The sequence below is a fragment of the Chelonoidis abingdonii genome, chromosome 9, assembly GCF_003597395.2.
Source record: "Chelonoidis abingdonii isolate Lonesome George chromosome 9, CheloAbing_2.0, whole genome shotgun sequence".
Lineage (NCBI taxonomy): Eukaryota > Metazoa > Chordata > Testudines > Testudinidae > Chelonoidis > Chelonoidis abingdonii.
Genome location: NC_133777.1, coordinates 17,682,274 through 17,698,661, shown reverse-complemented (window position 1 = coordinate 17,698,661; position 16,388 = coordinate 17,682,274). Strand labels below are relative to the sequence as shown.

General features: G+C 49.2%; 1 protein-coding gene across 3 annotated transcripts in view; it reads right to left on the bottom strand.

The window, feature by feature from the left end:
* The window catches only part of SMG1 (SMG1 nonsense mediated mRNA decay associated PI3K related kinase), a 139,274-nt gene that overhangs the window by 27,570 nt on the left and 95,316 nt on the right, over positions 1–16,388 (bottom strand). For all 3 annotated transcript variants that reach the window (XM_075069258.1, XM_075069259.1, XM_075069261.1), the window contains 2 exons: positions 12,913–13,159; positions 11,928–12,157 (listed from right to left, as the gene is read on the bottom strand). In XM_075069258.1, the coding sequence (XP_074925359.1) occupies positions 11,928–12,157; positions 12,913–13,159 (477 nt within the window). The remainder of the gene's footprint in view (positions 1–11,927; positions 12,158–12,912; positions 13,160–16,388) is intronic.

The window sequence follows — 16,388 nt, the reverse complement described above, 5'->3', positions numbered from 1 at the left end:
CGCGTTTCGTTGTCAGATCCAGGCCGTTGTCTCGTTCTTATCGACAACACGCGCAGTTACTACTGAACAAGCAAGCGGATGAAATCTCCTCTTCTTCCCGGGAAGCAACGATACTGTGGAATTTTGCATAGACTCGGTCACCTGATTGCTTCCTACTTGCCGGGCTCAAATACCTGCGGACCATCTCAAGCCGGTTCTTTCACTCCCAGAATGTCCCTTCGACTGGTCGCACTTTTCTTCGCAGTGGGCATCCCAGCCGTGGACCTCTTGCAACGCGCAGAACAGGAAGTGCCCGATGTTCTGCTCTTTCCAGGGCGGCGAGCCGGCTCGATAGTACGCTTTCTAATTCCCTGGACAACGACCTCTTCTATGCGTTCCCCCTTTCCCGTTAGTCCACAAGTCCTTCTGAAACGGTGCGCAGGACAGGCGCTTTTGATCGCTCCACATGGCCCGCAAGTTGTACTCGTTTGCTGACCTGTCGGTAGTCGACCCGGTTCCCCTGCTTTACCTGACCTGATCACACAGGACCATGGCCGCCTTTGTCACCGACCTCCAGTTGCTGACCTCTCGGCGTGCTCTGAGTGGCAACCTGCGTCCGAATTACATTGCTCTTCCCCATTGGGCAGGTCCTTTCTGGAAGTAGAAACCATCTACAAGCGACATACGTAGCCAGTGAAGCGTTTACACTGCTGTGCGCGGAAAGCGCTTCCATCACCATTTCCATACGTCATTTTAGATTACCTTTGTCGCAAGGGCAAACCTGCACTGTTCCTCTCTCTCGTTCACCTAGCGGCATCTCCACTTTTCACCCGAGGAGTGAGACAGTTGTTTCTCGCACCCAATGGTCCAATCCTCAAGGCTGGAGCCTTTACCCTCATCGCCAGCCCCTCCTGGATCTCAACTGTGCTATCTGTCTCATGTCTCCGTTTGAGCCGCTGCACATGTTCTTCTTTACTTGTCCTGGAAGACGGATTCCTGTGGCTCATCACTTCTCTCGGCGCATGTCGGAGCTGCGCTCGTCTGGATCCCCGTATACGGTTCATCGACAAGTTAACTGAGCCTCAATTTCCAAGTGTATGGCCGTTTCATTCAACAAGAATATTCTGCTCTTAGTGTTTCTTTCCCAAAACCACACTTGTCTCGCAAGAGCAGCAGTACACTCCTTAGACGTCGCAGAGGCTCGCTTTTACATACAGAACCAACATTCCGTACAGTGCCCAACTCTTCGTTGCCGTGCGGAACAGTTAGAGTTACCAGTTTCCTCTCAGAGATTTCCTCATGGGTGACTTCCTGTATACGGACCTGTTACGACCTAGCCATCTTCCCGTGCAGATAACGGCGCACTCAGAGCCAGCTTCATCGACATCGTCCTCGAGTACCTATCCAGGAGACTGCAGCAATGACCTGTCCTCAGTGACACTTTGCTACCATTATGCCTGGTCCAGCAGTCCAGGGATGATCGCGCTTCGCTCGCTGTATTGCACACATGTGACCTTGACTCCGACCCCACTAGTAAGGCTTGGGAAACACTACGTGAATGATATGAGCAACACTCGAAGAAGAAACACGTTACTCACCTTTTAACTGTGTTCTTCGAATGTGCTGCTCCATATCCCTCACCCGCCCTCCTCACTGTCGAGGGCGCACAGAGAACTGAGGAGGGGCGGCGGCAGGGTATATATCACCCCACTGGGGCGCCACTCTAGGGGGCTGCCGGCCACTGGAGTTGCTAGGGTAAAAGTTCCCGACGAACGTGCACGCAGCGCGTACACCTACTGAATGAATCAGAACACATCGAAGAACACGCAGTTACAATGGTGATAACGTGTTTTTTTCTCTTGTTTCATGAGTTGAATGTCACATTATTTTAGGCTAAGATCATAGCTGGTTGAATCTGGGAATTAATAAGAAAAATTTTGTCTTTTTATTGCAAGAAATATTTTGTCTCATAGAGGAGTAACTTGAACTTGTTTTAACAATAAATATGCAATTGGCAGTGGTGCTCAATTAAGTTTGCAGAATGAACTAGAACCAGGTGTTACGACAAGAAATAGCCTCTCTATGGATTATAGACTTGCAGACTGAAGCAATGTGAGATCTAACATGTTCAATAAGCATCTGTCCTCCGTGTCATCTGACTATAGTGCTTCGTCCTTGAAATGGTAATGTCATATGATGTTTTTAGCCCTCTCCAGCCTTATAGAGCTCTCGTCAAAGCCTGTATTTTGCTTTGCAAATACAGTATATCTATTACCTTCTCATAATAATTCCGCCATTTAGTCTTCCTTTTTACCTCTTACTTTTAGTCTTGGATCCTGAAAAATAGAGCAACAGTATTTTGCCTGTTTTCCCATCTATCTCTTCAAACTTCTCCCATCTCCTTCCCCATGAGCCTAGTTAGCTCAGCTCGCTTACAAACACACTCCCTCTCTTGGAAGTCCAGCAGTGCTCCAGTCAGTTTTAACAGAAGTTCTCAACTTCTCAGTTTTTTAGACATTCTTTACCACCTGACAGCCTTTCTCAAAATCTCACAGTTTCTTCCTCTCTCTATCCTTCAGAACGGCTTTCATCTCAGTATGGAAGACTTGGCTGCTAGATAATAGAATACACTCTCTTCTGAAGTTCTTTGGTGTGACTTTGTTATGAAATAATGAGACTTTTTATAATCCCCAAGTGCATTTGGCTTGATATTTTCTACTGGTTGAAGCTGCATTGAAGCTTCATAAGTTCATACTAATCCTCGATGTTTTAGATGTTTCATTAAACATCTACCCCAGCACTGTGTAGAGACAGTCTTCAATGCTGCAGCTCTGGACCTGCAAACATTTGAATACTTACGTAAATGGGCTTTATTGTATTGTTTGGCACGATGGGACACACCACTATCATCTCCCTTATGCCACTGAGTTCCAGTAACCCTTGTTAACATCCAGAACAATCCTGCTCAGTCCCTCGCTGCTCCCTGAGCTTCCTCTGCTTTTCCTCTATAGCTTACCCAGTTGTGTGTCCTGCTTCTCCCTTTTTGGAGCATGGCTTCTCACTAGTTCCTGGATCATCTCTGCATCTGCCTCTCTGGCAGCTTGCTTTCCTTTTGGAGTCCCCTCTAACTGAGGTACCTTTCTTATTATCGTCAAGTGCTAACTGTCAAATTAACTGGCTCCATGAGTAATTCTCAGGGAACCTGACTGTCTTTCCTTGTGAAGCTCTGAGAGTAGGCTTGCCCCTGACCTCAGGGAGACTATCTCTCTGACCTCCATATCTCTCACTTCATACCTGCTAGTCTTAGATATTCTTGTGACTTTTTTTCATATCCTTCCTGTTTATTGCTGTGCCTTGAAGTTGTAGCAACAAAATCCTTGCAGCCTGGAAAAAGAGAATGAAACCTGTCTATACTAAATCTTACATTGTTAGTCTATGTGTCTCAGGTGTGAAAGTATACTACAGACTATTACAATATACTACAGGCTCAGATATGGAAAAATCCACAACTGGCAACATGTCAGAAATATCCCTGTTGTAGACAGCGCTGAGTCGACAGGAGGCTGCTGTTGAAAGCTACCATCTGGGAGTAGATTAACAGCGCTGAGAAAAAGCTTCAGTCAACATAGTAGCATCTTCACTAAAGCATTGCAGCAGTGCACTTAACGCTGTACGTGAAGCAGCACAAAGCTATACCAAACTAACTTCCGCCCTCCCTCCGTAGACCACTAGTCAATGGAGATTCTTACAATCTACGCTTAAGAAGTGGATTTGCATATATTGCAACAGAATCCCTCTGTGAGTGTAGATAATTCTAGCTGAATATGCAAGTTTTAGTGTAACACATCTAAAGAGAGAGAGGTTGTAATAGTTGTAACCTGTAAATGGTGTCATTATCCATTCCAGTAGTGATTCCTATGGCTTACTAGGCCTGGTTTGGAGGATCGGGGAGTGGAGAGGTCACAGTTGCGAATACGCAGAACGAGTGCGCATCATCCCTGGACTGCTGGACCAGGGCATAATGGCTATAACGTGTGCGTGTAAGGCCGGTCGCTGCTCTGCCGATTTCCTGGATGGGAACTCGGCGAGGAACGCTTACCCTACGTGCTGGGTCTCTTGTGTGGTAGGTGTCGCGTTTATACGCCCGTAAGGGAAGATGCGCCGAGGTTCGTCATTTTCTTATGCTGAGACGTTACCCGAGGGTAGTCCTTGTAGGGAGACTGGTTCTTCAGCCCTTGATTGTCGTCGCTCCAGTATTGCCGACACAAGACTTGCAGTGGATTGCCGAACGGCTTAGTTTCTTATCTATATAAAAGGCGAGCGCCCTGCGCCTGTCTCTAGGCCCAATGTTAACTGTTTGTTCTCTACGCAGATGAATGGTTGTTGGAAAGATCTGTACGGTTGAGAGGAATATTGTCTGGTTAAGTGGAAGGCTGAGGGACAAATTTGGGGAGAATGTCGGTGGCGGCCTCTAGTTGACCTTGCTCGATGGAAGGACCGTGTTATGGAGGGTCCCGACGAGTTGTCGCTGAGCGTCATGATCACACTGCCTATGCGGATGTGAGTGCGCCACCAGGAACGCCGTTTTAGCTCAGGACGAATGGAGGAGGGTAGCATGTAGCGCGGTTTCAAACGTGGAACATAAGACAAGACAACCACGACGTTAGATCCCAGGAGGGGGCTGAGAACGGACTTGAGGTAAAGGCGCTCCAGCCCTTTGAGGAATCTGTGGACCAGTGGGTGCGAAAGGCGAATGGCATCGGCCCGTCGGTGGCAAAGTGGAGATGGCCGCATGTGAACCCGAGCGACTATAGCCAGGCCTGTTGCTTTTGAGCGACCATAGGTAATCCAAACGTCGGGATGGGAAACATTGGCAGGGTGGAAGCGCTTTCCGCCACACCAGCACGTATTAAACGCTTCCACTGGCTACGTACGTCGTCCTCGTTGGAGGCTTTCTCGACTGCCGAGAAGTTACTTGCCTCACGGGAAGAGCAGTGCATTCGGACCAGTTAGCCACGCAGGAGCCACGCCGAGAGGTGCAGGACTGAGGTCGGTGACAAAGCGGCCTGGTCCTGGTATCAGGTCCGGTGAAGAGCAGGGGAACAGGGGTCACTACCGACAGGTCCAGGCAGAGAATACCAATTGCTGCGTGGCCATGCGGCGGCGATGAGAATCCAAGCGGGCCTGTTCCCTGCGCGCCCTTCAGAAGGACCTTAGGATAATGGGAACGGGGAAGGCATAAAAAAGGTGCGTTGTCCCAGCGGAATCAGGAAGGCATCACGCTACGAGTTCCCGCTCGCGCCTGGAAAGAGCAGAACATGCGGACACTTATGTTCGTGCGGTGCAAAAGATCCATGTGGGGATGCCCCCACTTGCGGAAAGGAAGGCACGCTGGGCGAAGGGACCATTCGTGGGGAGTGAAAGACCGACTGAGATGGTCCGCCAGGTATTTGCCGCCCGGGCAATAGGAAGCACAGGTGACCTGAGGCTATGCAAAATTCCCACAACTCTATTGCGGCTCACCGCAGAGAGGGAGATCTCGTCCCGCCCTGCTTTGTTGACATAGTACACCGCTGTGGTGTTGTCTATGAAAACTGATACCAGCGGCCCTTGGATCTGCCGAGGGAAGGCTTGACAAGCGCAAGGACGGACCGCTCTCATTCCCGACGTTGATAGGAGAAGCAGATCGGGAGAGAGCCAGCGACCCTGCGTCCTCAACGGCCCTATGTGGGCTCCCATCCCAAGTCCGATGCGTCGTTAGTGAGTGGACATCGAGGGCTGTGGAGGTGGATGGGTCCCCGCGCAGACGACTGGACTCCTCCAGCCACCATTGGAGGGAGAAGAGTATGTCGTTGGGACTGTGACGACGGTATCATCAATGACCGACTGGCTTCGGCGCAGCGCTGAGGGATGAGCCATCGACTGCGAGTCTGAGCCGTATAGCCTGGCTGCATGCGTCACGAAAGTTGCAGGCCGCCATGTGCCCAGATGATGAGGCAGGTGCGAGTAGAAGTTAGAGGTGCTGCCTGCAATCTCCGGATGATGTCCGACTAAAGTCCTGGAATCGGGACAAGGAAGAGTGGCCGTGGCCGTCGGTAGAGTCTAGGACGGCCCGATAAATTGCTATCCTCTGGGTAGGGGACAGAATGGACGTCTTCTAGATCATTCAGCATCAGGCCAGGTTTGCAAAAAGGCGGCTATCATGCGGAGCGTGGGAGAGCACCTGCCTGCTGACGGTCTCTCGGACATAAGCCAGTCGTTGAGGTTAGAGTGGATTATGCCACCCAGGCTGCCGATGCAAGGAAGGGCGACGACTACGGCCTGATCTTCGTGAACACTCTCTGGGCCGCCGAGAGGTCCGAACGGAGGACCTAGTGAACTTGATCATGACGGCTGCCTATGAGAAAGCGCAAGAACATCGATGTGGCGGTAGAAAAGTGCGATATGAAAATAGCGCTCTTGACATGTCGAGGGCGGCGTACCAGTCTCCAGATCTAGGATGCGGTGATGCTCCCCAAGGAACCATGCGGTAATTTCAACTTCAGTAATATTTGTTGAGATCCGCGGACGGTCGAGGAGTGGACGGAGACCCCTTGGCCTTGGGAATCAAGAGTAGCGGAGTAGAACCCTCTAGCCCTCTCGTTTTGCGGAACCTCCTGAATGGCACCGTTTGTCGAGGAGCGTTGCACCTCCCGGAGGAGGATTGCCGTGAGAGGGGGTCCTGAAGAGGGAGGAGGGGGGGGGCGGAAGGCGGGTACGAGGCTAAAACTGCAGGTAGCTATATCCAAACCGCAGCGTGCGGAGGAGCCCAACGGTCTGAAGTGAGCCGCGCCACGCTGAGGAAGTAGGAGAGACGGTCGGGAGAAGGTGGAGAGGGGTTCATGGAGGAAACTGTACATCGCCCTGGGCCGTATCTTTCAAAATGAGGATTCGAGCCGGAAGAAGGCTGTAGGTCCTGGCCTCGACCCCTTGATTACCAGACTGTCTGCGCCTGCATTGCTTATTGCGGGCCTCGGAAAGAGTCTGTCTCTGTCTGGCGGGGGGAAAGGCCGTACACGCTGATTTTGTAGTTGCGGGCGGAAGGTCTACGCTGTGTCACGGGCGTATTGCATTCAAAGAGCCCGATAATGACCCTGTTATCTTTTGTTGCTTTGCCAGCCGCGGGATCGGGTCTTATCCGAGAACAGGCCCTGGCCTCAAACGGAAGATCCTGGATGGTGTCTGGAGTTCGGAGGAAGTCCGAGGACCTGCAGCCAGGAGAATACCGACGCATGCGTGACACGAGGCCAGAGTTCTGGCGGCAGAGTCGTCGGCCGCGTCCGTGCCGCCTGCAAGGAGGTGCGTTGCAACTTTCTTTCCTTCGTCCAGAAGGGTTGACGAACTCCTGACGAGCGTCTTCGGGAGGAGCTCTTTGAATTATCAGCCGCTGTCCAGGTGTTAAAGGAGTAGCGGCTGAGTAGAGCTTGCTGGTTAGAAAACTCGCAAGCTGCAATGCTCCGCAGAATAACTTGGGGCCCAGTAGGTCCATCCTTCTTGCGTCCTGACTGGGGCTGGCGCTTCTTGCCATGGTTCTCCTCTCGTTCACGATTGAACACGAGGGAGCATGGGGCGCGGTGGAATTTATAGGTAGTCATAGTCTTTAGATGGGACATGTATTTTGCGTTCTACTCCTCAGGCAGAGGGGAACGGGCCGGTGACTGCCAGATTGGTTGTTGCGTTGCTCTGTATTGTTTTAATAAAGGGCAGGGCAACACAGTGGGGGCGTCAGACGTGAGTATACTGCACACAGGGTCCTCAACCTCAGAGCCTCTTCGGCCTGAAGTTCTTGCAGCGCCACTCGCTGAGGAGGTCTTGGTGAGCCCTCAAGTCTAGGGGGGGTGGACCTGGATGTCGTTCCGGCTACTGCTTCATCGCAGGGAGGAAAGATGAAGAGTGACTGGCAAGAGTGGGTCTGGGAGCTCCGTAGCTGCAGTACCGGTTCAGCCTCCTGAGGGATTTCCGCATGCAGCGAATGGGACGGACCGCCTTCCTCAGGGGATGTGGGTGCCGTGACGCTGCAGCCTTGGAGCCCTCCGTTCTGGGTCAGGCGCACGTGCGGACGAGCGGAACCCCTGGGCTTGATGGTATGCCAGGGCGTCCAGAAGCCCCAAGTGCTGTGGCCCTGCTCATGTGACCTTCTGGGAGATAGTGCAGGTCTTTCACGAATCCAGATAGATACTGTCAGTCCGGAGGATACAGAGCCTTGTCGGAGGGCCATGGTGGGCCGAAGGAGGGGATAGCAAGAATCGCCTTGATGGCGAACCTCCCGGTGCCGGAGATCGGTGCCGTGAGTTGTACCGGTGCCGGGACCGGACCGGGACCTGCGACCAGCGCGCGGTGGTGCCGCGAGGTCGACCGGGAAGAGGACCTGCTGGTGCCGTGCAGTGGTCTGAGTTGCGGCGCCGGTAGCGGCGGCTGGAGCCCGAGCGGTGCCGGGCGTATCTGGATCGGCGCGATGATGACCGGTGCCGCGAGTTACGACCGGTGCCGCGTAGGGAGAGCGGCGGTGCCGGGACTGCGAGCGGCGTCGCAAGGGGAGACCTCCTGTGATCGGTGCCGGGATCACAACCGGTGCCTGGATCTTGACGGCGCGGGGTCGGAGAATCCGGGGACGGTGCCCTCATAGGGGTGGCTTGCCCTTAGAAAGCACAACCCACACCGGTCGGCGCCGGGGGTTGGGGCAGCCCAGGCTCAGTCAGAGCAATTAGGTCCCGTGCCGACGAGAAGTCTCGGGCGTGGACGGAGGTATCAGCTCTACCCAGATCTTGGCGGGAGCTGGGAGGGATCGGACTCGACGGACGCCGGGGCCAGAGTCAACGAAACCCCTTGCACAGCCAGCACGGCTGGCGCCGGCAGTGGGTGTCCTTACGGGGCCCTAGCGGGGTTGAGGACGTAGAGGGCCTCTTCGCGGGAGCCGGATGCCGAGAAGGTCCGTGCCGGTGCGTTTCGCGGTGCCGGAGGGGTCCGTGCCGGAGCCGCGCTCGGTGCCGAGGCGCGGGTGAAGTGCCGCTTCCATAAGGAGCGTCCTGAGGCGCTGGTCTCGCTCCCTTTTTGTTCGGGACGAAAGACTTACAAATGCGGCACTTATCTGAGATGTGTGATTCCCCAGGCACTTCAGGCAGGCGTCTGGGGATCACTGGTGGCATCGGCTTCTTACAAGTCGAGCACCTTGAACCCCGGCGACCAGGCATCAGCCTGCGCCGGCGTGGGAAAGGGCCAGAGCCCTACCGATACGAAGTATAACTATATAGACAACTATAACTCTAAACTCTAACTATAACTACAACTATGTATGCTAAGTAACTATGACTAACTAACTAGAACAGTAACAATTGACAAGAGAAGCTAGGATGTGGAGGTCAGCTATGCTGCGCTCCACAGTTCCAACGACCGGACACGGCGGTAAGAAGGAACTGAGGAGCGGGCGGGCCGGCAGGGGTATATATCACCCGCCATAGCGGCGCCACTCTAGGGGGCGACCTGCCGGCCGCTTGAGTTGCTAGGGTAAAAGTTCCGACGAACGTGCACGCGCGGCGCGTACACCTACTGGAATGGATATGAGCAAGCACTCGAAGAAAAACAGGCTTTTAGGTTAGAAAATAGAAAATATCATGAGAAAGTCTAAAATTGATTTTTCCCCCTCAGTCCACTATTAGTTCGCTAGAAGGAGACTGATAAAACAAAATATTTAATACTATAGACACTTTCATTAACTGCTAAACTCTAATTAAAACTTCTATGATGCATGCCTTGCTTTACACTGACTTTAAGCACTGTCTTCTGAGTTGGTGGTGTTACACCTCTTCTAATTAATCTCTTAGAAATAGACAAGTAAGATAGTTAATCTTTTACATTGTGTTAAGCCTGTCATTCAGAAGGACCTTGAAAATATCTTCGTGAACAAAGGTAAATAAATAACATCCTGACAACAAGTTGCTGTTGCCTCATGAAAATATGGTGCTATACAGAAAAACAGAGACAATATAGATACAAAGATGTGTTAAATGTGTATTAGTGCCGGAAGACAACTGAGATGAGTGAAACTTCTGCTTATTTGTCTGAGCTTTCAGAGTTGCTGTAATGGAGGGTAATTACAGAACAGTAATTGAAATTAGAGTTGTGGTAACTGATAACTTGTATGACAGGTATTTAATAAGAAGCTGGAAGTTTTGGGCTGTTAGTTTTACTGTTAAACTCATAGTTATAGGTTATTTGCAGAAGTGGCTGAAAGTGTTTGAAGATGTAACATTAATTTGACAATATGAAAAATACATCTGCAAGTACTTCAAAAAGCATAGTCAGTATAAAGATGGAAACTGAAGCCAGGGCCAGCTCTAGCCATTTCGCCACCCCAAGCATGGCAGCACGCCGCGGGGGTGCTCTGCCGCTCGCCGATCCCACGGCTCTCCGGTGGACCCTCTGCAGGCGTTCCTGTGGGGGTCCCTGGTTCCCGCGGCTCCGGGGACCGGTGGACCTCCTGCAGGCGTGCCTGCGGATGCTCCACTGGAGCCACGGGACCAGCGGACCCTCTGCAGGGACGCCTGTGGGAGATCCACCAGAGCCACCTGCCGCCCTCCTGGCAACCGGCAGAGCGCCCCCCGCGGCATGCCGCCTCAAGCACGCGCTTGGCGCGCTGGGGCCTGGAGCCGGCCCTGACTGAAGCTCTGGTAGTGAATGGAAAGAAGGTTTCCTCTTGGCATCAGGTGCTAATCCAGCTTCTGTTTTAACTTTTATTTAACTCTTCTTTCAGGCATAGTGGTCTGGAGAAATGGGCACTGTGTTGGGAAGCAGGAAGTACTAACTTCTAATCCTGGTTCTGCTGATGACTTGATGTGTGACCTTTGGCAAGTCACTTAACCATTCTGTCTCTGTTGCCCCAGCTGTAAAATTGAGATATCACTGTATACTTGTCTCATAAGGCTAATTTCTTACTTTCTTTACAGTGCTTTGAGCAAATAAAGAGCTATATACAACGTAGTGTTGTTATTGTATTCAATATATGTAATGAGATTATAAAATTGTATCATGTTTAACCATTTCTTGGAGCTGTGACAGCTTGGCAACGAAACGGCTCTTTGGCTGAGGGTTGGCTACTACTGAATAAGAGGATATATAGGAAAGAGACTTTCCAAACAGAAAGGGAGGATTAGAGGATATAGGGGGCCTATGGTCACTGAGGAGATAGAGGAGAGCGCAAAGGAATTTACAGTGTGAACTGGAAGAGACTGAAGAGTTTCATAGGCCCTTCCTACACTCACACACTGTTATCAGAAACCATGTTTAAATATGTGCCTTGTTAGTAGGATATTAAAACAGTTTTCTTGACCAAAGATCAGAGGGGTAGCCATGTTAGTCTGGATCTGTAAAAGCAGCAAAGAATCCTGTAGCACCTTATAGACTAACAGACGTTTTGGAGCATGAGCTTTCGTGGGTGAAGTGGGTATTCACCCACAAAAGCTCATGATCCAAAACGTCTGTTAGTCTATAAGGTGCCACAGGATTCTCTGCTGCTTTGACAACATTTAGCACTTCTGAAAATCCCATTCTAAAGCTACAGAAGCTAAAGTGACAAAAGAGCTAAGAATGGGAAAAGAAACTAAAATGGTTTAGAGTAACTAACTTTAGCCATCCAAACATGCTCCTCCCCTTGAAGTATCACACAAGAATAGTATAATTAAAAGTAAGATATGCCTAAGAAATGTTCCTCTCACTAACAGAGAATTTGATTATACAGTTTTGCCTGATATCTGATCAAACCCCACGAGAGATGAACATACAGATCTACTCAGCATGAATGCATGTACAGATAAAAATCAAAAAATATTTTAATATTTGCTTTAGGTTTTAAAGCAACTTGTGAAATATTCCACTTCTGAGAGATGCTAATTAGTTTAAAATACAGCACTTACCTTTTGTGCTTGTAAAGCAGCTTCTCGCTGCTGCCACCGCTTGTAAAGGCCAAATAAAGGAGTGGCTCCATCCACCCATTGAATTAGGCCAGATCTCGTTCCCAGCGGTGTCACGGAATAGTGCCTAGCATGAAACCGTGGTGTCTCTTGACGATTAATTGTAGCAAACATGGTGTTCACGATTGATAAAAACTGCATGATTCTCTCATCCAGATGTAAATCTTCTAAACCTGTATCATAAAATTTAAGCAAGTATTCTGCTTAAAATTTAGCTTCTACAACAAACTATAAAAGCTTTTTCACCTTAGGGTAGCATTTCTGAAGTGCACATTCCATTTTATACTTAAAACAGCTACATATCTATCCAGGCTCCGAATGGGTTCCTAAGCAATGAGGTATTTGCTAATGGAACAGTCCTTGGGCTTGGGCTGCTGTTATAACTCCATGGGAGAAGCATGCAAATGGAGTGCCAGCTCTGCAGAACACTTCCCTACCATTCACAGGAGTGTGTGAAACCTCAGGCTGAGGCTCTCTCTTCCGGCTACTGCATGAGTTTTATGAGAGAGTTCAGCTGATAAGGAAGATCAAAACAGGCTACAGCTGGAACTCTTTTCTGTTGCAACAGCCACAAGGACCCACAGGCCTTTTCTTCTGCAGCTTATATGAGTCAAAGAATCTTACAGCATTTGTGGAAAGAAAAGCCGATGGATGATCGACACTATTACATATGGACACCTACAATGTCTCTCATCTACAGTTCAGGTATAATTTTAAGGGCTGCCTGAAAGGTTTTTTGGTCAGGTTGACTATCACAATACACACGCAAGGTTCACGATACATCTTTCCAACTTTAGAGGTACTACTCTCTAATTAAAAGTGAGTGTAAGCCTGAATAACATACATATAAAACATGCATCTGCCCAATATTTTAGCAACTTCCCCACACACATACACACACAATCCTGAGGAAATTTCCAGGTCTTACCTTTGAAAAGATATGGGTAGTTCTTCCCATCTGAACCCAGGAAAAGGAGTTTCTTGGGTTTGGTTTTAGTAGGCAGAATTGTGATAGTGCTCCCCACGCTTTGAATCGTGACTGTGTCTCTAGCGGACACTTCTCCAGGGAGTGCTATTTCAGTGTTCATCGTGGCAGCCAACCAAGGACTAATTTCTTCAAGGCGTAAGAGGTAACTAGCACGTTTCTGTGCTCTTTGTTGCAAACTTAGCATAACCTTTTAAAGAAATTGTTAAAAAGCTGAAGTTCAAGCTGATGTAGCGGTAAACATTTACAAAAACAAATAGATTTTCCACTTTTTGGGGGAAGGACGGAATTGCTTTCTTAAGCCATGTATTCTTCCATTTTACTGATGTACTAATCTATATTTATAATAATTGGGGACAAAACATCAGAAACAGTAACATTTTCACCATCTTTATTTAACAAAAGGTTTTGGCTTAGAGATAACTATTTACAGTAAGGGAATGCTCTTAAAAGTGGTTAGTTCCTGTATTTATTAAGATTTGGTACTAGGTCTGTTCTGGGAACAGACAAAAAGGGCAGAGCAGAGCACTAGAGGGTTACTTGCTACCAAGAAATCTGCACGTTTTCTCACTTCTGTTTTGCAGAACAGGCTAACTTCAAGAAAACCAATTTACGTATTAAATAGCATCCATCTACCAATCCCGTTCAATTACCAGGCTGGCTCTGGCCATTTAACAGTTGGACAACGTCATTTACAACCTCTCTCTCTTTAGATGTGTCTACACTTAAAACGTTGCCATGATTCAGCATAGACATTATCTACACTCACAGGAGGGATTCTGTTGCCAATATATGCAAATCCACTTCTCTGAGAAGCTGTAGATTGTAAGAATTCTTCCATTGACCTAGTGCTGTCTACGGAGGGGGAGGGCGGGAAGGGTTAGTTTGGTATAGCTTTGTGCCTGCCTTCACGTACAGCGCTTTAGTGGCACTGCTGCAAGTGCTTTAGTGAAGATGCTACTATGTTGACCTGAGAGCTTCTTTCATCAGCGCTGTTAATCTACCTCCCCGAGAGATGGTAGCTATGTCAACAGAAGCTCTCCTGTCGACTCAGCGCTGTCTACACATGGGGATAGTTATACTGACCTATGTTGCTCAGGTGTGTGGATTTTTCCATATCCCTGAGCGACGTAGTTATATTGTAATAGGTCTGTAGTATAAACTTTTCACACCCCTGAGACACATAGCTACACCAATGTAAGATCTTAGTATAGACCAGGTTTCAGTTCTCTTTTCCAGGCTGCAAGAGCATTTTTGTTGCTACAACCTTCTAAGGCATCAGCAATAAAACAGGAAAGGATATGACCAAAAAGGAGTCACAAGACATATCCTAAGACTTAGCAGGTATGAAGTGAGAGATATGGAGGTGTCAGAGGATAGTTAGCCCCCTGAAGGGGTCAGGGGCACAGCCTACCTCTCAGAGGCTTCACAAAGGGGAATGAGACAGCTCAGGTTCACCTAGGAGAACTTAACTCATGGAGCCAGTTAATTTGACAGTTTAGCACTTGGACATGATAAAAAGGTACCTCAGTTAGAGGGGGAACTCCAAAAGGGAAAAGGCAGCTGCCAGAGAGGCAGAACTGCAGAGAGGATCCCAGGAAACTAGTGAGAAGCCAATGCTCCAAAAAGGGAGAAGCAGGACAAGGCACTGGGTAAGCCTATAGAGGAAGAAAGGCAGGAGGAAGCTCAGGGAGCAGCGAGGGACTGAGCAGGATTGGTTCTGGATGTTCCAAACAAGGGCCTTGAGCTGGAACTCAGTGGCATAAGGGAGATGAAGTGAGGTGGTGTAGCTCCCCATCGTGCCACAAAGGACAACTAACAGATAAAGGCCCCCATATTACAGTAGGTGATCAAGATGTTTTGCCAGGTCCAGAGCTGCCAGCATTGAAGACTGTCTCTACACAGTGCTGGGGGTGAGATGTTTAATGAAACCATCTAAAACAACTCGAGGATGGTAGTTCATGGAACTTATTGAAGCTTCAAATGCAGGCTTCAACCAGTAGAAAAATATCAGCCAAATGCACTGGTGGAGGGATTATAAAAAAGTCTCATTATTTCATAACCCCAAAGTCACACCAAAGAAACCTTCAGAAGAGAGCTGTATTTCCTATCTTGATCTAGCAGCCCAAGTCTTCCAGTACTGAGATGGCAAAGCCAGTATCTGAAGGAACTAGGAGAGACTGGAAGAACTGTGAGATTTTTGAGAAAGGCTGTCAGGTGGTAGAAAGTATGTCATGTAAAAAACTGGAGAAGTTGAGAACTTCTGTTAAAACTGACTGGAGCACTGCTGGACTTCCAAGAGAGGGAGTGTGTTTGGTAGCAGAGTCTGAGCTAACTAGGCTCATGGGGAAGGAGATGGGGAGAAGTTTGAAGAGATAGCATGGGAAAAAAACAGGCAAGAAATAGCTGCTTGCTCCTATCATTTTCCAGGATCCCACAGACTAAAAGGTAAGAGGTTAAAAAAGGAAAGTACTAACAATGGCTGGAAGATTAGTAATGGAGAAGGTAAAGATATAAGCTGTATTTGTGGCAAAGGCAAAATACTAGGATTTGATCGCAGAGCTCCTATAAGGCCTGGAGAGGGCATAAAAAAAATGCATATGGAACATTACCCAAATTTCAAGGGACGAAGCCAACCTATAGTCAGATGACACTGGAGGACAGATGCTTATTGAAGCAGTGTTAGCTCTCACATTGCTTCAGTCTGCAGTCTACTTAATCCATGAGAGGCTATTTCCTTTGTCGTAACACACCTGGTTCCTAAGCATGTCATTCTGCAAACTATAATTTGAGCACCACTGCCCTAATTTGGCCATATTATGATTTTAAAACAAGTTCCCAATGTTAGCTTCCCCTCTTGAGACAAAAATATTTGCCTTGCAATGAAAAGACAAAAATCTGTTCTTATTAATCTTCCCAGATTCAACCAGCTATGATCTAGCCCTAAAATAATGTGACATTCAAACTCATGAAACAGAGAAAGAAAAACACGGTTACTCACCTTTGTAACTGGTGTTCTTCGAGATGTGTTGCTCATATCCATTCCAGTAGGTGTACGCGCCGCGCGTGCACGTTCGTCGGAGAACTTTTACCCTAGCAACTCCAGCGTTGACAGGTCGCCGCCTCTTCCCTGAGGGTCACCAGGAACATGGTCCGCAGCAGTGGGGCTTCTGGACGCCCTAGGCATACAAACCCAGGGTCTCAGCAATTTCCGCCACGTCCGGCCGGTTCAGAGCGCAGGGTCCAGAGGCTACGGTTTCTCGCCCACCCCATCCCCTGCAGAGGAACGGTCTCCCTACCCGCCTGAGACTGAACCCCCGCAGGTGCCAGAATCAGGTCCACTCTCAGCCGCCACCTGACCCACTTCTGCCAGGTGTCTCCTCGTCATCCTCGCCGGATGAAGCAGTGGCGGGACGACG